We start from the raw sequence: 23,273 nt of genomic DNA on the forward strand, positions 1-23,273 counted from the left end.
GGAAAGTCTGCCTCTTCTCCTGCTCCTCCGCCTTGCGGAGAGGAAAGAGGAGGGGAGAGTCACTCCTGTCTGTGTGTAAGACTAGACAGGGCAATCCTGCCCGTTCTTTGTTGCAGGGCCTCCCAAAGGAGTGAATGGCTTAGATTTAAACCGAAGCTAAACCTCTTTCTTTTAAAGCAGAGGAGAACTTTGCGTTTTGGTGGCTGGGCTGGGCAGATTCATGTAGCTGGCTCTGAAATTGCCACCTGAAAGCTGGGACGTGAAACGTGCTGAAATGCGCAGTTAGTGGCAGTGTGTAGGCGTGTGTTGCGGCGGGGGCGGGGGGGAGAGGGCTGAGCGGTCTTAAAACCGATTTAACAATCTTCTTGGGAGTTAGTGTTGGTAGTTTATTGGGAACGTGTTATTGCCTAGTTTTGCCCCACACCAGGATGTTGTACTGTGTGATGTATAACTGTGCCATATAACGTCAGCTCTCGATTGATGTGCTGCTGTTCCTGTCAGTTCCTCCTGTCCGGAGGGATCTGATAATAATTGAGAATAGGATGTTGCTCTGCAGGTGAAGTAAGATTTTCATAAACCGTCAGTTTAAACTGCTGTATTTTGCTTCCTAGAAACAGCTCCATTTTTGTGTGTCTGTGCAGCCTTGATGAAAGACCAGAGGAATGAATTATTAAACTGCTAATCTTGAAAAACTACATCACTGTCTGTTGTTGTCTCATGAGAGTAATATTATATGGTCATTAATTCAATTCCTTAAAATGCCTGATTTGTCTAGTCTTACAGAATAAATTCCTTGTACAACAGAGTGTGATGATGGTTCTGTTAGAATAAAAGTTTTAAGTGGTGAATTAATGTAAAAAGAGTGAATTAAGTTTGTTCTATATTTATGGTATTCTGAAAAGATGATGACTGCTCTTCTGGTTGAATCTGTGGTGAGTTAGGTAGCTGCTGTCCCTAAAGCCTTGGTGTTTGAGAGTTGATGCTGTGATTGCACCTAGATAGAATTCTGTCAGAATGTAACAGGTTTTAATCAAAGAAGCTCAAAATAATATAAATACCTGAAAAATACTCAGAGTTTGTTTAAAAGTAACTTCTCTTCTAGTCACCCTTTAGTTTATGTTTGGAGAAAGTTGGAGAGATTGAGGAAATTGATGTGGGAGTAGGAATAGAAGAAATTGATAAAAAAACTAAGTGGTTTGTCTAAAGCTGAACAGTAGGCCTGATTGCGGTCCTGATTTGTGGAGAGATGAAATTAGGCAGATATTTCGATCTCTGAAAGGGAGTAGCATTTCTTTTTGAGAGAAATTTTAATTGCCTGTGATGCTAAACATCTTGCTGATATTGAGTGGAGTACTTTCAATAGCTGCTTGTTTTAGCATGGTGAAATTACCTTCTTGGGTTGAAATACAATTTTAGTGAGAACCTCTTTGGACATGGCTATAGTCTTGCTGTTTTTTGAATATCATAACTGCTTAGTCTTTCTTAAATGTTTTAAAGGAACTATATCTCAATTTTTAGACTGTTATTCTTCCACATGTCTTATTTTAGAATTACCTAGGCACTTCTGTATAATCCTTTGGCAATATTTTATTGATTAAAATTGATTTAAGCTTGGCAAATGGAAAGATGTGTGATGATTTATCTTGTACAACTTTGGCTTTCTGGTTTTTTGGTTTTTTTTTCCTTATGTATTCCAAATATTGTGTGTGCTTTCTTCCTTTGTCTTAACCACTTCAGAGATTTGAATATTTTCAAATGAATGAATAAACTTCGCAATATTAAGCTGCTGTTCACTGGTGAGGTTGCTGATACGGTACATGCCAGCCTTTCTTAATTCTCACTAGAGTTGAAGATAGAATTATACTTGTTTCTATATATACAACTGCATTACAAATGAATAGCCACTAAACGGTGCTAGAGGATTGGGAAACATTCTCTCTTTAGTGCTGCAGAGAACAGGTCTGTCTCTGTATGAGCAGGCAAGAAAATATTCAAGGTTGTTTCATGCAGGTAAGACAATAAAGTATACTGCTGTACTGTAGCCAGTCTTATTCTTATACTTGTGCTTTCTAGTTTGTGACGCTGCTTATTTGGTGAGTAATTAAAACTTCCAATTACTGTTTAGTTTTTCAGATGAAACAGAACTGGAATTCATCCTGTCTGTTACTGTTAAGTATTCTGCTAGACTATATATATTTCTCTGATTATTTTCAGGGTATTATGGAATTCGTGTGTCTTCATGTTCTGTGATATTTTGAGAATAAAGCAGTTTTTGAAATTTAAATTATGGCTGAATATACAAGGGCTGCTAAACGATAACTTTTCCAAGTGAGCGGTATTAATGAACAGTTCAATCAGGCTTCAGGTTAAGTCTGAGAGACCAAAAGCTCATGTTTGTGATTCCTTAGCTAGCCAAGCACACACAAAATTAATCTCCATGATTATTCACCATGCTGGCAAATATGTCAGGTACTCCAAAATTAGATCAAGTGTCAAGCTATGACTATTTAATTTTCTATTCTTAATTTCCCTGATAATTACTACTTTGATGATTGAAAATCTTCTAATGGGCAGCCTTATATTTATGATTACTTCTCTTTTCTTGTCCCAATACTGCCATTTAACTACTTAAATCTTGCTGTCTCTGATTTCACTCTGATTTTGTTTTGAGACTCTTCAAAATTTCAGTATCTTTTTCTGAACAAAGGTGACAAAGAAGCAATTTGTGTTTGCATTGTCCAGTATCAGTATGTTATGCTGTCACATAAGCAATTTTTAATACAAAATCCCATCACCAAAATAATTGTGTTGATAATTTTCAGTATAATTGAGTATTTTATTAGATATTTTGTTTATTATTAGAATGTGGATGTACGTAGTATTAAAATTCCGATCCATGAAGGTGGAAATATCATAATGACACATTGTTGCAATCATTTATTTTTTTTAATTGGTTTAAAAAGTTGAGGGAGTAAGATATCATTGAGTCTTTGTAAGCAAAATGTGAATTAATTTTTTAAGTGCAATGTTCTGATCTCTGAAGTGTGTTTCTTTGTCAGATGATGTTGAGAGCAGCATTGGTAATGCTTTGAAATTCTTGCTTTCTAACAGAGAAGTACCTTAAAGCACCAAGTGGTTTTTTTTCTATTGCATCAAATGGCATTTTCTTTTAACCAAGATTTGTAGGAAAGAAAGGTCTGTATTGGTGTGTCTAGTAGAAGTCTAGAAAAATTTAGAATTCTGTTTTTGGAATTTATGGCAATTATCCTTCTCCTTAATGCTCATGCTAATGTGAATTAATGGATTTGCTTATTTTGAGCTGTTTCTATGGCTTTTCCCAGTGTTATTCCTCTGTTACATTGAGTAACAACGTACGAAATCCACATAGCGCAAATATGCTATAAATGCTTAGAATGAATCCAAATTATTGTTTTAGTGAAGAAGGGAATCTTTTTATTGTAATAAGTGGTTCCTCTTGATTTCTTCAGTAAAACTAAATATTGTTTTTTGCTATTAACACTTGTGCTTTTGCACTATGGAATACATTTTGCAAATATTTAAAAGTTATTGTCTCGGACAAATTTAGATTTGCTGGGAAGATCCAGAGGTAGCAGCTTGTGGCAAAATACTCAGTCAAGGCTAAATATAGATGCTGTACTTGAGGGAAAGGGAAAATAATACTAAGGTGATGTCTACCTGTAAAGACCTTATTATTCTGTAGTCATATGGAAGCAATAGAAGCGACAAAGGAAATGGGGAAACTTCTGACAACGGGAAAAAAAGCCAGAAGAATGGGAGCAGAAACGCCTGGAACCTTGCAGTCCATGACACTTTTTTTATTTTGGTGATATTTAAAAAAAAAATGCACCAAAAAAACTTCCCAAAACAAAGCAGAAAAAATCTGTAAATTTAATAAACTTAATTGCTGTTACAGTCTTTCATTTGTCCCTCTCTAAATTAAAGTTCTGGAATAGAGGCTTTGACTACAATTCTACAGGAGTTGAACTGGGAATGTGTCATACTGTAGCGTGAGTTATATAGAATCATAAATTGTTCAGTTTAGAAAGGATGTCAGGAGGCTATGTAGTCCAACCTCTTGCTAAAACATGGTCAATTTTTAGTTCAGACTGGGTTGCTCAGGGCTTTGTCCAACAGGATCTTCCAAACCTCTAAGGTGAGAGTTTCTTGCAGTCTGCATGGGCAACCTGTGGTTGTCCCTGCAGTGAATTATTTTTTTCCCCCCTCCTTATTTCATGGTAAACCTCTCCTGTTTCAGTTTGATAATTGAGGTCTTCTTTCTTCTTGTCTTGCATCTCAGAAGAGAGGCTGGATCTGTTTTCTTAATGACCTCCTCAGTGATACTGGAAAGCTGCTACAAGATGCATCCTAAGTTTCTTCTATTCTAAACAAATCCTTAGCCTGTCCTCACAAGTTTTATGCTACAACCCGTTTCATGGGCTATCTTGGTGGATCTTTGCTGGGCTCACTCAAGTTGATAATTTTTCATGTACTGCTGGGCCTTAAATGGGTTGCAGTATTCCAGATGTGGTCTAATGAGTGCTGAGTAAAGGGAAACAATTGCTTTCCTCAGCCTACAGGCTAGGCTTTTGTTGATCCGGCACAGCATGCTGTTAGGCTTCATTATTGCGAGAGTGCTCTATTCATTCATGTTTAGCTTGCTCTCCACCAGGACCCACGTTTTTCTCTGTAGAGCTGCAGCCCTGCCAGTTTTTCTCTAGTCTGTACTGTTTCCAGGGATTTTTCTGTCCAAAGTACAGGACTTTGCCCTTGTTGAATTTCATGAGATTCCTGCCAGTGAATTTTTATGGCTCTCTGGTTGTTGGTCCTGTCCTCAAGTATATTAGTCATTCCCTCCCCAAATAGTGTGTCATCCTCAGAACTGATGAGGGTACATTCTGCCTTCACCTCTGGTTGCAAATAAGGAAAAATATTAGACACGTAAGTTACTCTCAGTACAGACCTCTGAAAAACTTTGCTTTTAACCAACCTCCAGTGTCATTAACCACTGAACTTCAACGTCTGAGCTCAATGACCCAGCCAGTTTTTCATCCATCCAGTGGTCCACCCATTTGGATTGTAATGACCAAGCACTGATACCTACACTGTATACCTACACTTGAATACCTGTAGGACATCACATTAGAATCACAGAATGGTTTTGGTCGGAAGAGACCTTCAAGATCATCAAGTCTAACCGTTAACCTAACATTGCCATGTTATCACTAAACCATGTCCCTCAGTGATACATCTACCTGTCTTTTAAATACCTCCAGGGATGGTGACTCAACCACTGCCCTGACAGCCTGTTCTAATGCTTGATAATCCTTTCAGTGAAAAATTTTTTTCTTATATCCAATCAAAATTTCCCCTGGCACAATTTGAGGCCACTTCCTCTTGTCCTATCACTTGTTACTTGGGAGAAGATACTGACACATTATTACAGTAGAGGGAAGACCATTTGTTGTCATGTGGGTGTTGACTTAGATCGGTGATATAAGCTTGTCGCTTATGTTCTTTTTAAAAAACAAAAACTGTGGTTGAACTCTGGTTATGTAACCGTGTTTTTGATTCAGGTTTGGAGGTGGCCTATTTTAGATGCTTTGAGGAAGACACGAATTAACCTGTTTTCTTTACAAATAAAACGATTGCACACTACTGATTTGTCTCCATTGATACGGAATCAAATGATATTTAGCATAAGAACTTAGAGAGTAGTGTGTTTTCCTCAGTAAGCATCTCCTGGATGTTTTGCAGGACACCAGGACTTGTGTACCAGATCTCAGTCAGAACTGAACATTTAAGATGGGAGCATGTGCCTCTCCTGTTTCCCACTCTTGCTTTTGGGGAGGGGTTTACCACTCTGATCATTTGAGAATTTGGTTAGACTGCTTTTTGGTTTCTGTGTATGTCTGCTTTGCAGTTCCAGGATAAGAATGTAGCTTTGTGTGAGATAACTGAATGACTTAAAATCTGGTTAGATGCTATAAAAAACTTCAATCTCCCTTATAGATTTTGTCTGTTTTGGACCTCAGTCCAGAGACTAGTTTATGTATTTTATTTTGGAACAGTATTTGGATAACTTAAAAAAACAAAAAGTGAAAGATACTATTAGACTTCTCACGTGTTGTGAATGAATTAAGCTTTCCAATGTCCATGTAATTTCAGGGCTGAAATTTTTATCATTTTTATGATTTCTATTCTCAGAGGTGCTAATAATGCCAGATTTGAAACTTCCTTGTGGCCAAGAGTTAGCAGGGACCTGCTGTGTTGTAAAAGCCATTGCATTGCTAATTCTCTTGTCATCTCAAATCTTTCCTAAATGAATTATGTTTTATTTTAAAACTAGCTCCTTTTTTATAACATGTATTCTAATGAGAAGGCTGTTACAAGACCCCATCTAATTAACGACCTAACTTAAATAAGTTTTCTTTTAATATTAGCACTATTTTTTAGCTTAGTCTTCTCCCTCACCACTCCTATTTCCTCCCTCCCTATTCCACCCCTTTTTAAAACTTAAGCTACTTAAGATCTTAATTGTAAAATTTTACGATGCTTGTAAGCAAAACTGATTCCCTCTTTCCCCTCCCTCCCAATAGCCTAGCAGCAGGCAGCCAGTACTTCCTCCTTAGCTTTTTTGATAAACTTTTTCTGGCATGTAGCACCTACTGTTGCCAGGATCCTGAGGCTCTCGGATAGAAATTGCAGCTCTTGCCAAATCACACTTTGTATGACTACTGCTGTCTCCAAGATGCAATCTTGGCATGTGAGTGTTGTCTAATCTTCAAAAACTATGTCCTAGAGGCCTGTTAACGTATCAAAGTATGTTCTGTAGGCATGCGTCTGCCAGATATCCAATTGAGTAATCTTGTCTGGGATAGCAGCATAAGAAAATTACACTGTCTTCTGTCTTGATCTGGTTAACAGTTCTGTATTAAATATGTAAGCAACTCTATAGACAACAGAAATGAGTACAGCTTAATTATAAATTAACAGTTGTGGTCAGTGGCTTGATGTCCAAGTGACAATTTGCATTCCTCAGGGGTTGGTACTGGGACTGGTGCTGCTAACATCTTTGTTAGCAACACGAACAGTGGAATTTAGTGCACCCTCAGCAAGTTCGCCAATGACACTAAGCTGTGTGGTGCAGTTGACATGCTCAAAGGAAGGGATGCCATCCAGAGGGACCTTGGAGAGGTAGGCCCGTGTGGACTTCGTGAAGTTCAGCCAGGCCAAGTGCAAGGTCCTGCATGTGGGTCAGGGCAATCCCAAGCGCAGATACAGTCTGGGCAAAGAATCGATTAAGTGCAGCCCTGAGGAGGACTTGAGATATTGGTGGATGAGAAGCTCAACATGGGCTAAGAACGTGCACTTGCAGCCCAGAAAACTAACCACATCCTGGGCTGCATCAAAAGAAGTGTGGCCAGCAGGTTGAGGGAGGTGATTCTATCCCTGTATTCTGCTCTTGTGAGACCCCACCTGGAATACTGCATCCAGCTTTGGAGCCCCCAATGTAAGAAGGACATGAACATGTTGGAGCAGGTCCAGAAGAGGGCCATGAAGATGATGAGAGGGCTAGAGCACCTTTCCAGTGAAGACCGGCTGAGAGAGATGAGTTTGTTCAGACTGGAGAAGAGTCTGGGGAAACCTTAGGGCAGCTTTCCAATACTTTAAGGGGGCTTACAGGAAAGATCGGGAGGGAATCTTTATCAGGCGGTATAGTGATAGGACAAGGAGTAATGGTTTTAAACTGTGCGAAAGTAGATTTATATTAGGTATTAGAAAGAAAGAAATTCTTGACTGTGAGGGTGGTGAGACAGTGAAACAGGTTGCCCAGAGAAGCCTATAGGAGAGCTGGGGAGGGACTCTTTGTCAGGAAGTGTAGTGAAAGGACAAGGGGCAACGGTTTTAAATTGGAAGAGGGGAGATTTAAATTAGATACCAGAAAGAAGTTCTTTACAGTGAGGGTGGTGAGGCACTGGAACAGGTTGCCCAGAGAAGTTGTGGATACCCCATCCCTGGAAGTGTTCAAGGCCAGGCTGGATGGGGCTTTAAGCAACCTGGTCTAGTGGGAGGTGTCCCTGCCCATGGCAGAGGGGTTGGAACTAGATGATCTTTAAGGTGCCTTCCAACCCAAACCTTTCTATGATTCTATGGTACTTAAATGTTTCGTTGCAGAGCAGCCCTGACTCTGTATGTCCTACTTTTTTCCAGAAACTTATGTTGGAAATCAGTGTTTTTGAAAGTCAGTATGAGAACGTTCTCTACATGCTTTGGCAGTTTTGTCTTTTAATTAGGTCTTTGTTCATGCTGTCAAAACTAGACTAAATTCTGCTGAACGTTTTTGCTAAGCTTTTCTTTGGTTTATATTCTTCTGTCTTTTTCATTATGAAAGTGGGAAACTTAACTTAGAATGTTTTTTCTTTTTCTTTTTTAAGGTATATGTTGGTGAGCTTCCTCAAGACTTTCTTCGCATTACCCCAACCCAGCAGCAACAGCAAATCCAGCTGGATGCCCAGGCAGCTCAGCAGCTACAGTATGGAGGAACAATGGGTACAGTCGGCAGACTCAGTATTACTGTAGTGCAGGTATATATAGCACCATCTTTGGACAATGAAGTAATAGTAATTAATGCAATTAATGGTTTTGGCTTGGTGGTCACAAAAAAAAGATCTTGTCTTGGACTTTCAGTGGCTATGTACAGAAACATCCAAATTCCTGTCTGGATGGGTGAAATGTTGGAGTTGATACTGGTCTTCATTAGGTTCAACCCTCATTTATTTTTAGGTGCTTGTGCAGACAAGACAATTACTTATCTTGCTTGAAGAATAAAGCCTAATGGCTATTCTTGATGCTATGGCTGGAGGTAACCACTTGTTAAAGAATCACAGGATAGTTGAAGTTAGAGGGGACCTATGGAATTTATTTTGTCCAAACTTCATCCCACCCCTCACTAGCCAGTCCCTTAATTGAGGATTGAGCAGGATGTTATATACAAGGAAAGAGAGCTGGGTATCAATCTTAACGGGGAATCTTACCAACAAGTAGTCCCTGCCATCAGGTATTTATGAAGAAGACAGCTAGGCACTTTTCAGTGCTCTCTAGAGAAAAGACAAGAGGCACAGTGAGCACAAATTGAAATAGTAAACTCTATTTAAATATATGAAGAAGCTTTTTACTGTGGGAGCTGTGAAACATCAGAACAAGTTTCCCAAAGGGGTTGTGGATCTTCCATCTGTGGAGACACTCAGAACTTGCTTGAGCATTTGACCCTGCCTTAAGAAGGGAGCATAGACTAGACAATTTCTAGAGGTCCCATCCAGCCTCAGCAATTCTGTGATTCTGTAAAAGCATTAATTATCTTACTGGCTCTTTGCTGGATTTGTTTACATACAATTGTGTCTTCTACTGGAGAGCCCAGAACTCAAGAGAACAGTACTCCAGATACAGTCTCACCACTGCTGAGTAGAAGGGATCATCTTCATTGACCTGCTAGCTGTGCTTTTCCTAATGCTGCCCATGATGCTGTCCAAGTGGCAAAGACCCTTCGCCAAGAAAGCATAATGGGAAAGACCTAGGGAAGTCAGGAAACCTGTGATACTATGATGGTGAACTGTCCGACATAAGGAGAGACAAGTAGAGTCATTCTGTAGACAGACTATGCTTGGGAAAACTTTGTTCTTCTGCAGGCCTGTAAAATGGAATGGATAATATAAAAAGAATGTCTTCAAATTATTATTTTTAATAACATTAGGGTATTACTTACGAAGAAAGCTTTATAGTAACCAATGTCTTGCCCATTAACTTCCTCTGTCCTGAGTACTATTCATATGTGCTGCCACTTCTAAACACATTTGTCATGGTTTAACACCAGCTGGCAACTTAGCAACAAATATCTGCTTGCTCACTTCCACCATGCTCCTCCCCACTGATGGGATGGGGAAGAGAATTGGAAGGACAGAAGTGAGAAAACTCAAGGGTTGAGATAAAAGCAGTTTAACAGGTAAAGCAAAAGCTATGTGTGGAAGTAAAGCAAAATAGGGATTTCATTCACTGCTTTCCATTGGCAGGTAGGTGTTCAGCATCTCCAGGAAAGCAGGTCTCCATCACACCTAACGGTTACTTGGAAAGACAAACACCATCACTCTGGATGTCCTCCTTTTCCTCCTTCTCCCAGCTTTTATTGCTGAGCGTGATGTCATATAGTATGGGACATCCCTGTGGTCAGTTGGGGTCAGCTGTCCTGGCTGTGTCCCCACCCAACTTTTCGTGCACATGAGCCTGCTCGTGAATGAGGTGGGATGAAAAGCAGAAAAGGCCCTGACTCTGTGTGAGCACTCCTCAGCAGTAACTGAAGCATCCCTGTATTATCAACACTGTTTTAATCACAAATCCAAAACATAGCCCAATACTAGCTACTGTGAAGAAAATTAACTCTATCCTAGACAAAACCAGCACAACACTTCAGGATGTAGAAATAGCTGTAGACCAGAAAGGCAAAGGAGAATTGTGCTAAAAACATCAGTCCCTCCTCAAACAGTGGGGACTGGTTAAAAATCCCCAACTGGCAGAAAGATGTGAAGATGAGTTGTGTGCCTTTTACAAGTTTCTCTATGGCTAACGTTCCTGGCAGGTGTTGGCATGCAAGTTTGTAGAACAAGAAGAACATGATTACTGGTAATTAACAACTTCACTTCTGCAAGTGATGTAATTAATACAGCTCTGCAGAATGAGGCATGGCAAGCGGAAAACATGTTCTGTTAATTCTTACTAAGTACAGAGTTCAGGTTCTTTCATGAGGCAACTTTGTGAGCCCAAGTGGTTGTAATGCTAGGCTGATGCCTTGCTGTTCTAGCTGCTTTGTGTATTAAGACATACGGCTGTACCCCATAGTGAGCTCAGTTAGACAACTGTAAATCCTGAGTGATTCTGTTGATTTCATGACAGTGATTTCAGTGTTGTTATTTACCGTACTCCAGATTTACACCAGATGACAGAAAACCCATTCATTTAAGGACAGAAGATAACGTTTCAGCTGAAGTAGAAACTATGCAAGCTTTTGATTTCTTTATTTTACCATATAGGATACTAAAACAAAAAATATAAGGACCTGTCACTGTTTTACCCAATCGATTCATGTTTAAAATTCACTCTATAATAAGATGTTAGGAACTGTGATTCCTCTTTCACAGGCACAAGTTTTTCACCAGAGTAATCCCAATGTTTCAAATGAAGTTACTCCAAATTTATTATGTTGGAAAAGCAGTAAGAATTTGGTCTGGAAACTCAGTGTTTCAAGCCAAAGGAGGATGAAATGCTTTGTGCCTTTCATGGTACTTTTATAGTGATAGATTTATTTTTTTTTCTCAAGGCTAAATAGCATATGTAGAGGCAATAAGAGCTTTTAAAATTTTGAGAGGAACTCATTTTAGGTCTCTCCACTACATAATTTTATGCAATAGATGTGATGGTTTTCCTAATGCAGCCTCTTTGCTGCAAGGGTGCATTGCTGGCTTATTTCCAACTTGGTGTCCACCAAGACCTCCAGGTCCTCATCTGCAAAGCTGCTCTCCAACCAGTTGGCCCACAGCCTGTACTGGTGCGTGTGGTTATTCCTCCTCAGGGGCAGAACGTTTTCATTTGTTGAACTTCGAGGTTTCTGTCTGCATACCTCTCCAGCTTGTCAAGGTCCCTCTGAATGGCAGTACAACCCTGTGGTGTCTCAAGAAATAGTCTTCTGTACCTGTCTGAGAGTTTATGCAAGAATGCTATGGGAATTTTGGCTGCATATCAAGGCATGTGGTATTCTGGATAGGAAACTTGGCATAGCTAATCTGAGCAACATGAAACACTAGTTCAAGTCTTTTGTATTTAAATACATGTTGATACAGTATATAGAGCAGCATACCTTAATTATGTTACTAATGAACTGATGGAAGATCAGAAAATGTTTTTGGGAAGGTAATTTACTGCTTTTTTTTCTCTTGCAAACCGATAGGAATTGTGATGAGTTTGTCTAAGTGTAGTTGATTGTGTCCTTTTAAATTATTAGAGGTGCAATTTATAGGCACTTTTTCCTTTTGATGAAGTTGTATGGTAAGCTGCTTAATATGAGGATTTAAGAGTGCATAATTCAGGTGCCAACTTTCCTACTTTAATTTCCCACTTTAATTCCTCCTTTACAAGGAACAGTTTGAGACATTCCTATCCAGCTCTATTGTATGAATTCCTGAACCAGTGTGTGGCAGGAGAAAAGAGCTTTCCAGGTCAGAGATGCAGCCACTGTGACTAAATCTCCTGCATGTCTCAGCTGTTCCAGTTCTTTAAGTGTCCAGTAAGTGGGAGGCATTCTAGGCACCACATTTTGTCACTTGTCTTACTGTAAAAAGAACTGTAGGCTGCTTACTAAAGGTCAGAGAAACAGCTATTCCAAAAAATCCAGTTTCAACTTTGGTGTAGCTATCTTTAGGACTGTCATCAACTTACTTGTTTCTGTAACATCAGAGGAATACAACAAAGTATGTTGAGTATCTTCTGATTCTATATAGCATCTGTTTTTATAGTAATGTAGATCTTAAGATGCCCACTGAATTAAGTAATACCAAATGCAGTCTGAGTTAAGTAAGTTTTTTAATCACTTTGAAAAATATGGTCTACTGGATTTTACCTCAGTTGAACTGCTTTTGCAGTTAGTGCTTTTGTACTGTCTGATATGCTTGAAGCTACTGGATTTCTCCATTATATCCTTTAGAAGTATTTCAGTGAAAAAGAACAGGCTACATATCACATTAAGTTTATGATTGTATATTGGAGAGCAGGCAAAATTTGAATTTACTACTATTTCCTTGTAATGTTACATTTTTTGGTTTGGTATGGGGTAACTTATTTTAGCTGTGGTGAAGATGTATATTTTCTACAATAGACAGGTTAAATATTTTAAGATTATCCAGACATTTAATGGTGTCATTGGCTGTTCTCTGTTTTAATCTGAATGCTGTTTTTCTTTTTTTTTTTTCTTTTTTTTTTTTCTTTTTTTTTTTTCTTTTTTTTTTTTCTTTTTTTTTTTTCTTTTTTTTTTTTCTTTTTTTTTTTTCTTTTTTTTTTTTCTTTTTTTTTTTTCTTTTTTTTTTTTCTTTTTTTTTTTTCTTTTTGTTTACCTCATAGTTGAATCAAGTTCTTTGTTCAATATCTGATTTTGTGAATTAATAGTAATTAACTTTTCAAGTTAATGTAAGTATGATACACTTACAGGCTTTCTTTTCTTTCCAGGCAAAATTGGCAAAGAACTACGGAATGACCCGCATGGATCCATATTGTCGAATACGGCTGGGTTATGCTGTGTATGAAACTCCAACAGCACATAATGGAGCTAAGAACCCTCGCTGGAACAAAGTTATTCAGTGCACTGTTCCTCCGGGTGTAGACTCTTTTTATCTAGAGATATTTGATGAGGTGAGAACTACTTCCTCCCCCGCCCCTGTCATCATCTCCTGGTTGGACTGAGGTTTGGGTGGAATTTTGCAAAAAAGGATTGAGTTACCAAGGGCTGTTTCATAGCTGTGCTCTCTGGGAGATGATGAAAATATTTCAAAATCCGAAGAGCAGCAATGCATAAGGCTTCACACTGTCAGAATGTCAGAGCTGTTACTTCTCTTTTGGAAGCTGATAAGGGGCATTAGTAGGGTTCCCTGCAAAGATGGAGAAGCCAATATGTCTGAGTAGTGTTTAAGCTCCTCTTCACTGTCAAAATGCCCTGCAGCCTTATATTCTGTACTATCCCTATTAAAAATAGCTTGTTTATACATTGCTGTTTTGCTCAGAAATTCTGCAGTATTATTCTAACCCAGGAGGAGCTTGAAAGCTTTCCCAAGCTCCAGTGCTACAAATAAAACTGTCAAACATAAACTATGTAGTCACTAGGCTTTATTAGCAGAAACATAACTTAACCTATCCTTGCCTGAATTTCATTCCAAGTGGGCTTGTAGGCACTTGTCTATGCTTTACTTAGACATAGTGGCAATAAATACCTAGCCTCTGAATAATTTCATTTTCTTAGAGATTGAATGGGTCTGATTAGCAGCTCTGGTATGTAAGCTGCTCTACAAAGCTTTTCTAGATGAGTGCTATCTTGAATTCTAAAATGTTGTTCTACTAGATACTGTTACTGTTGGCAGCAGTGAATAAGTGTCTGCATCTCAGCTGTTTAAGTTCAGAATATTGACTTAGCACAAACATTCCTTCTTGAACGATTTAGAATAATAGGATAGTTAAGAGTTGGAAGAGACCTTGAGGATCATCTGGTCCAACCCGACTGCCCTGGACAGGGACATCTCCCACTACGCAGGTTACTCAAAAGCTCATCCAAACTGGCCTTTTAACAGGCTGTAACTGAGGCTAAAGTCTGTGCTTTGCCTTTTTTTTTTTTTTTTTTTTCTCTTCTTTCCTTGGAAAGAAAGAAAAAAAAAAGTTAAAGGACCTAAAAACAAAACTTTTGTTTCGCTAAAGTCTGGGCTTTGCCTTTTTTTTTTTTTTTTTGCTGCCTCTCTTCCTACGTGCAGTAAAACTTGGCACTGCACCAGCTGTGTGGTCATCACACAAGTGAGGCTTTTGGATGCCATTTTGTGGGCTTAGTTGATCGGTTAAAGTGTCTGTTCCATTGCTGTAACAGGGCTGGCAGATCAGTACTTGTATCTGCTCTTGAATCACTGGATTTCACAGCCTGTCGTAGTAGTGTAAACAGAAGCTGTTTACAGTCATTTTATGGCCTCTGATATGAAGTCACTAGATTCACAATCTATGCTGTTATTTGTATGTTGTATTTCTAGAAGTGTTCTCCTTCAGGTTTTCAATTTCTTATTATTAAATATCTGCCATCAATCTATAATCCCACTTAAAGTATCCCGTCCTTGTTGGAAAAGAGAGTGCTAAAATATTTCTTGGCACTTTAGTACTTTCAAAAGGAATCACTTAAAAATAAAATTGGCAAAATGGAATAGCATCAAACTGAAGAAAGCGTTAGTCAAAAATAATTTTAAGATTATTTTTTTTTTTTCAGGACAATTAACTTGGTAATATTTTTTAAATTATATTCCAGCGGGCCTTTTCAATGGATGACCGCATCGCTTGGACACACATTACAATTCCTGAGTCTCTGAAACAAGGAAATGTGGAGGATGAATGGTATAGCCTGAGTGGAAGACAGGGTGATGACAAGGAAGGAATGATTAATCTGGTCATGTCATACACGGTAAGCCAAGTTTGGGTTGGGAGAAGGAAGGGACAGAAGCTTCTTGGGTAGTGGGGGGAGATATATTTTAGATTGAAGTAGAAGTAGTTCCATTGTACCACACCTGTAATTGTAAGTGTTAACATTTCAAGTAATTATACTTAACTTGGGGATTAGCAGTCAAAAATGTGAGTTAAGGCAGTAAATACTTCTTGATGAGGTGGTAGGTGGGTATTTATCTGGTTTTGCGATTACAAAAATTCAGCTTCTTTCTGTGCTAATAGAACTATAAAAAAGAAATCCTCAGTCAAATGCTCCATTGTATTTTCTAATTTAATAGTAATAATTAAAAAAAAAAAAGTTATTGGAATCTAACAATAACTTATTTTTTTCCCCCTAAATCTTTAAAAAGTCATGTCAATTCAAAAGCAAAAATAATGGAAACTTTTCTGTGTCAGGTCTTTCTTGGATAGTTTGACACTCTTTCTGATGACTTTGTTTTTTGCTTCCATTCTGGTTTGTTTGATGCTCCTACTCTGAACTGCTGACTTATACTGGTCCATTTAGCAGCTTGTGAATGATTCTCTCATCTGTCACCTTTGTCAAAAGTAGCTGTTGGACAGAGTATGTAATATGTGCTATCCTGAATGCTTCCTACTACCCTTCTACATGATCAAAAGTTCCAAGTTGCTTTTGAATGCACAACTGTGAACAGATGTTCACTGCTGTTTGAAATTCACATTCTGCCCCACATGTGAACAGTTTTGCTATTACCTCTAGGAGAAATGAGTTTATAATTAATGTTTAAAACTATCTGCCCATGAATGTACTGTACATAGAATCTGACCTTTCAATATTTTCCAGGATCAAACTGAACGGGAATTGTGGTAGTCAAAATGAATGGAGTTAAATCCATATTTTGTTTAAAGTACTGCTTTACCTGAAAAATAATTGATTTGAACTAAAATTTCCTTTTATGAACAGTATAATACTTGAATATGTTGTCTATTCATTTCACAAGAAAAGGCTTGAAAGCTGATTAAAGCCATTTTTTAAAATTGTTCACTTCAGTAACAAAATTACCATGGCAAACTATCGAACTGTTGCAAAGGCTAATTCGACACAATGTGTTTATATTGATTTACAGGCAAATTAGTTGTCATTTCAAAGAACGGTAGTTCAGTTATTAGGTATTAGCACTTAGTATAATCATATTGTAATATCGAACATGGAAGGTGAATTTACAATGTTATGATTTTTTTGAAAATACTCTTTTAATTGCTGGTTTAGTTTTTTCTGTTTCCTGAGTAGTTCTAAGCTGTGCTCTCTTGTTTCAAGTCTTTGCCAGCTGCCATGATGATGCAGCCCCAGCCAGTGGTCCTGATGCCCACTGTATATCAGCAAGGAGTTGGATATGTGCCTATAGCAGGTATGTTTTTTTCCTCTTGAAGACTCTTAGAACTTCCAGATAAAAGGTTTTGCTGAAATAACTACCAAATTCTCCTGATTTTTCAACTGTAAAAGAAAGTATAAATGATTTTTTTTCTGTGACCACTTTTCCCATGATACATTTTGGGGAAGAGTAGGCAAATTCAGTGTAGGTCTGCTTTCAGTCTTGTATGCTGTTTAAAGGGGATGCACGAGTTTGAGTAAATGGATTAAACTGACTCAAGGTGGAACAAGTAGCTTGAAGGCTTTTCTTTTTGAGTATTTATTTTAGACTTGTGTCAGGTCACTGAATATATATGTAGCTGACTGCACTTACATAATGTGTGCTTAGTTGAATGATGGCAATCCACGTGTGAAACTGTTCAGGCTTCAAAAAGTCCATTAACTAACTTATGCTATCAGAACTGCAGCTTAAATAGCCTGTAAAGAGCTGTTTACTCTTATGTGGTCTTTGAAGATGCTGCTTTGGAAACTTGCTACACAGCATGTGAAGTGTGTAGCACAGTGAATGAAAGATGTTAGGGAGCTCTGAGATAATTACGTAAGTATGTCAAGCAGAGCTAAAGCAGGTATTTTCAGTTCTCTAAGTCTGTGCAAAGTAAGTTTTGGACTTGTGTGGAAAGGTGTGTTAACTTAGGTTTTGTAATTTTTCTATCAAAGATGAAAAGCTTGAATTTGTCCTCTTTAGATATCTGATAAGTAAAGTTCAGTTGGGGTTTTTTTTGTGTTTTGCTTAAAGCTCTAAAGCTCCAGTTTGTTTTATGGACGTTTATTCAGTATTATGTGTAATTTTTAGGGAAAATAAGATAAACATCTATGTATTTTGAATTTCAGTGCATACATTTGTATGAATGAGTGATAGAGCATGTGGGTCATAATTGCAGTGCTAAGGGCTGACACAACAGATACATATATTTTTTAATTTTTTTTAAAGACTCATTCCTGATTGAATTTAAAATTTACTCTGTAAAAACAAGCCTCCTCAACAGAAGACTGATGTGTAACTTAATGAATCATGCCTCTTGTTTCATTTTTGTAGAGTTAAGTTAGATCAAAACATGGAAAAGTTACATACTTTTTATTCTCTGAGAATATACAGTTTGCTGCTTCTAACATACTTTTGTCTCTACATCTTAATTCTCGGGATTTAAATCTTCCTTGCTTTGCCAGTGAGCTAGTTTCAACTTGTGTGTGCATCCTGAAGTGTGATTTCATTGTGTCAGCCAGACTTCTATGTAGCTTTTCTGTGTTTGAATTGAATGCCATATCTATTTTTACTTGTAGGTTCATCACATCCCTATATACTGAAGCAGATAGTGAACTTCAAACATAGTTATCTTGTGTGTGGTTAAAACAAAACGATAGCTGGGGTGGTACGTACAGCAATATATTAGAAGTTGCAATAGAATTTCTTGAACAGATCAAAATGAGAATATTAATATTGTAAAATTACTATGTCAGAGTGCAGACAATAGAAGTGAAGAGACTAATTTCCAAGAACTAAACAGATAAAACTGATACTAGATGTTCAAAGTTGAAAAACAAGTACAGTGGTGTATCTTGATGTTCAGGCCTTGGTGTTCAGTAAATTCGGTATTTATCTTGAGAATATTTTCAGTAATACTTATTTCTTCACTTGTCCAAATAGATTTAATAACTAATACTTAGTGATAGTAATGCCTGACATTTTAGCATACGAGAATTTGCCTTTGTGTAACAATTTTATTGATCTGTATGTTGGAGCATTGCCCTTCAGCAAAGATCCAGCATGTTTGTTTTAATTAATGCTGTGATAATCTTCTGTATTAAAAATTCTTTCTGATTCTGTGACTTGTATTTTTAAAGCATTGTGAAGTCCTGCCCCTTAATTTGAACCTTTCTTGTGTTCTGGGAAGGCTTAAATGCGCTTCTTTGACTTTATAAATGCCAAACTTATTACAAGCCACCTTTGATGTATTTAGATTGTTTTATATTTTTGACTCCTTTTTTTTAAATATTACTGTGCTATGTGTTTGCTGTTCTAGAATTTCTGTGGGCACCATAAAATTTTTCAAAGCACTGGGTTTTAAAGTTTTTGCCTATGCACTAAGCAATGACGCACTCATAATAGTTAGATGGATGGTTAGGTTTGGACTCTGAAAGTGACTTGACTTCAGAATACCTTCTACTGTTTCATACATTTAGTGGTATGGCTTAATAAAAGTAATTTCAAATTATAAAAGGAACCAATAGTTCATCTTGAAAGACATGGAGTATTGTCAGAATGTTTTCTATATACTGAACCAGATGCTCCTCCTGGATTTCATACGATCCTTCAGAAAGGTGCGTGCAAACTACTGGCCTTCTCTGACCATCTGAAATGATTGTATCTTCTGGGGAAACCGTTGGTACATTTTCTTTGGAACGATGTGCAGGGTTTTGTCTCTTTTGAGGCTGGTAGGACCTCGGTATGCTCCACAATAATATGTTTACCTTCTTCCCATCTTCTTAGTTCAGGTTTTTTACCTACCCCATTAAATGACTGTAGTCAATAAGCAAGTTTCCTTCAAAAGAGCGGAAAAGCAGCACTGAATAGTTTATTACATCTAAAATGGAGGACATTCTGCTGTTGGGCAAGGCTGTTAGATTCTGAGTCTTACCTATGGTGGAAATACAGTGGGCAGACTGAAATGCTTATCCAGACAATTTAACAGTTACTTTTTAACTGTCCAAAAATAGTTGCACTTGAAAGAGATACGGTGCTAAGTCAAAATTAGCTGTGACACAAAGGCCAAGCTGATTTTTCTTCTGTAAAATTTCTGTTCAAAACTTAGTGTACGTAACTAACCTTCTAATTAAGGTTTAAGCAACTAATTCCTCTCATGCTTATCTCTGTCATATAGAGGTAAATAGTAGTAGCAAGCAGTTAGTCACTATGGTAAGCAGATGAAGCTTGAAATGTCAACACAAGTAATGCTTATTTCCCCATGCTTGATGGTAGATATTACAGAATTGTGACAAAAGCAGAAATGGCTGTAAGGTATTCTTGCACCTTGTTAATTCATTTCAGTAGTGTTAAAAATTAAAAAATTCAGACAGTAGCACTAGTTGCTACAAACTATTGTTGCCCTAAGTGGTATCTATGGATTGGCTCTGGGTGAATTTGAACTTGTCTATCCTGTTGCTCTACTAAAATTTGAGTTTATTTACCATCTCTTCCCGTTTCTTTTTCTAAAGATACTTAGTTTAGGCTGCAGATTTTTGTGGCACACTGGTTGCTTATACTCCATGCTGATCTTGATAGTGTATCAATGACTAAGCTAAAAGAAGTTAGTTCAATGAAGCAAGTTATATTTCTTATCAGCTAAGTATTCATGGGATAAACAGGAAATATATTTGTACTTGGTTTATAAATACCTGTGTATAAAGTAGGTTAAAACCCCATGTGTTTCAAGGCTCTGTCAGAGTCCATAATATAATTTTTCATTGAGGCAAAATTGTGTGTATATGTACATTACTCCTTTAGATGTCTGTATTGAGTTTCATGGGTTAGCATGTGATGTTATTGGTATTTGTTCAGAAAACCATAGATGTATGTTGTCCTTTCTGGGCTCTAAAATGTAATCCTAGCTGCAAACACACGGGGCTTACTTATTTTGAAAACTTTTCCTCTAATTGTTACTTCTGTAAAAACAGCACATTCAGGAAACTTGTTCAGAGTGTTGAAGCAAATTAGTTGGGAGACTGAATCCAAACAGCATTTAGGTTTTGATATTAGGTAGTTTAGGTTTTATCCAACTGCCTCAGTTTATCCAACTTTCACCTTAGGAAGCTAAATGGTTGTTTTCCTTTTAAAAATAGATTAATATTTCTTTCCCATGTCTTATTCCTTGCTCCTTCATTTTCACCTATCTTTAGGGCTTGAGTACTTTGCTCTCGGTAAGTTTCCAAGCTCTTTTCTCACTCCCATGCTCATTGACTCAAGAGTCTTTGCATGAACTCATCTAAACTCAGCTTTATTTGTTACAGCAAACTGTATCACAAGGTATTGCCACTTGGATGTGACAATAGAATAATTTAATGCGTTTCCTGGAAATTGTTAAAGCCCCTCTAACCTGTTGGAAAGTCTTTAAAGGCATCTGCTCAGCTTCAAGCTGTAATGATTAAAGTAATAGGTGATAGTGGTGTGGATGGATAAAATGTGATATTAGTACTCTCAAACTGTCATATGTCAGTGAGCTATTCTAGGTGATGGTACTGGTTTCCTAGAAGAGAAGCTTCAGTCTTGCAGTTGTTCTGCTGATGCAGGGGAGGAGCAGGTAATGTCATGACTTTCTGTAAACTTAAAAGGAAAGAACTCCATTCTGCAATGACATAGAGATGACAGTCTGCCAACTGCCTTCTGCTAATCTAGAAATAAGTCTTTTTTAAAAAAAAATAGCACTTTCTTTTCATCAGTGTGTATCTTTCATGAACATCTGTTTTAGATCCGTGTCAAGTTAAGTATCTGACTTGAACTTTAAAGGCAAATTATGTTACAGGAAATCAGTTTTCCTTCAATTAGACTTACTTTACTATGAGACCTGTGATTTTTGAATTGTACAAAGATACTGTGACATCCTTAACTTTGATAAAAGCATTGGTCTTTTAGCGATAGGATGAGAGGTTTTAAACTGAAAGAGGGGAGATTTAGATTAGATATTAGGAAGAAATTCTTGACTGTGAGGGAGGTGAGACACTGGAACGGGTTGCCCAGAGACGCTGTTGATGCCCCATCCCTGGAAGTGTTCAAGACCAGGTTGGATGGGGGTGTGAGCAGCCTGGTCTAGTGGGAGGTGTCCCTGCCCATGGCAGGAGGGTTGGAACTTGATGATCTTTAAGGTCCTCTCCAACCTTATAACTGTATGGCTCTAAAATAAATGAGGATAATGGAGCATGTGGACAGTGCAGAAATAAGTCACTTTGAAGACCGTGCATACATTACTTCATATCATTCAGACCTTAATCATCACAAAAAATGGCTCAGCTTTTCAATCAAGTATGATCAGAAAATTCTAGAATTACTCCTTGTGAGATAAAATGTAATTTCTTGATGCTCTGAATTTCAGAAAGATGCTGTAAATAAACCTGATGTGGTTGTTGCAATGTATTTGGTTTATTCGTAGCAGTAGAATTAGAGGATTTTTCTCTGGGTCTATACCCTTCACTTTTCTAGTAGTTGGCAAAGAAGCAACATTTCATAAAAATTGGGATGATGGCATGCATGAATTTTTTTTTTTTTTTAAGCCAATATCATTAAGACGTGTTTGTGCTTTTTTAAAAAAGTTTATACTGACTTCATCCTTTAAATGAAAGAATATGTGCTGAGAAGGTTCCTGAATTTACTCTGAAAAGGGTCTATGTATAGGCTAGAATAATAATGAGTTCAGAAATTTAACATAGGGCACTTGGCTGAATAAGGAAATAAAAAGTGTGTAATGCCTTGTGTGCAGTTAGAAGTTTGCCCTGTGTTAATACTGCTTTGATGCTTCCCTTGCTGCTCCTAGCAATTGACTTGCTATTGTACATACTTGTTTCATGTATTGGAATGTCACAGCTTCTGCCAGCACGTTTGCCATTGTCATGTCACTGAATTGGAAAACAGCGCTCCTATTCTTTTGATTTATAACACTTGCCTAATATCTGAGAGCAACATGAGTGTGAAATTCCATTTATAGTGGATTCTTATGTGGTTTAGTTTCAGTTTTCACCTGTTAGTAAAATGAGGTGCTTAATATTTAAAGCATCTTTTTACTGAACATGGATAATTTTGAAGTTTATTAAAACTTTCTGTAATGACTGCATATAAATATATGTGTATTTGCTAAACTTTGGTATGTAGTTCTTTAAGTTTATGCTTAAGTGTTGATTGCTATTTTGTAAATCAGAAATTATGGATGCTTTTAGCCTGAGTGTGGAACAAAGCAAAAAATCAAGGTACTCTTTGAATTCATATTTGTATAGCTTGAATGTTGAGTTTCATGAAAAGTAAGCATTTATCATGGAAATACTTATTAAAAAACACTGTCATCCGAACTTCCATTTGTGTACAGTGTAGTTATAGACAGTATAAACTAATTCTAGAACTGTAAGCTGAGAAAATAGATTTTGAAAATCATTAGTGAAAAGCAATACTACCAAGAAATTTCTTGTCTCTAAAATCGAATATTTAGGTTGAAAATACTTCTCGAATACTGCCTGTGCAGTTGTCTATCTTCATAATTATATTGTTTTGATGAAAACAGTAAGAAAAATTGTGTTCTGGTCTTGATCTTTTTGACACTGACATGACACTCAGACTTTATTGGTAAGTTGTAGGATGCTGTGGTACTCGAGAAGTGAGCCTCGTGTTTCATTTGGATGAGTATTTTCAACTGACATATTGTGTGCACAGTTCCTATATAACTTAAGCTGATAGCTGGATGATCTTAGGGTGCTGATGAGTCACTGAAGAATGTTAGGAAGCTTGTCATGGAAGTAAGACATAACTTCTATTGCTCTGTTCTTTCAGGTACTTTGCAACTTTATTTTTCAGGCCATACATCTATGTTCACATCTTGTA

At 37.4% G+C, this 23,273-nt stretch overlaps 1 protein-coding gene across 2 annotated transcripts in view; it reads left to right on the forward strand.

Annotated features, from left to right (window-relative positions):
* Positions 1-23,273, forward strand: part of TOLLIP (toll interacting protein) — a 30,273-nt gene that overhangs the window by 936 nt on the left and 6,064 nt on the right. Inside the window, exons 2-6 of one of the 2 annotated variants that reach the window (XM_014959948.1) lie at positions 8,457-8,606; positions 13,288-13,470; positions 15,113-15,265; positions 16,583-16,673; positions 20,591-20,611. In XM_014959948.1, the coding sequence (XP_014815434.1) occupies positions 8,457-8,606; positions 13,288-13,470; positions 15,113-15,265; positions 16,583-16,673; positions 20,591-20,611 (598 nt within the window). The remainder of the gene's footprint in view (positions 1-8,456; positions 8,607-13,287; positions 13,471-15,112; positions 15,266-16,582; positions 16,674-20,590; positions 20,612-23,273) is intronic. The other variant, XM_014959949.1, reaches the window with a different exon arrangement.

This window comes from Calidris pugnax, unplaced genomic scaffold, assembly GCF_001431845.1.
Source record: "Calidris pugnax isolate Ruff unplaced genomic scaffold, ASM143184v1 scaffold435, whole genome shotgun sequence".
Lineage (NCBI taxonomy): Eukaryota > Metazoa > Chordata > Aves > Charadriiformes > Scolopacidae > Calidris > Calidris pugnax.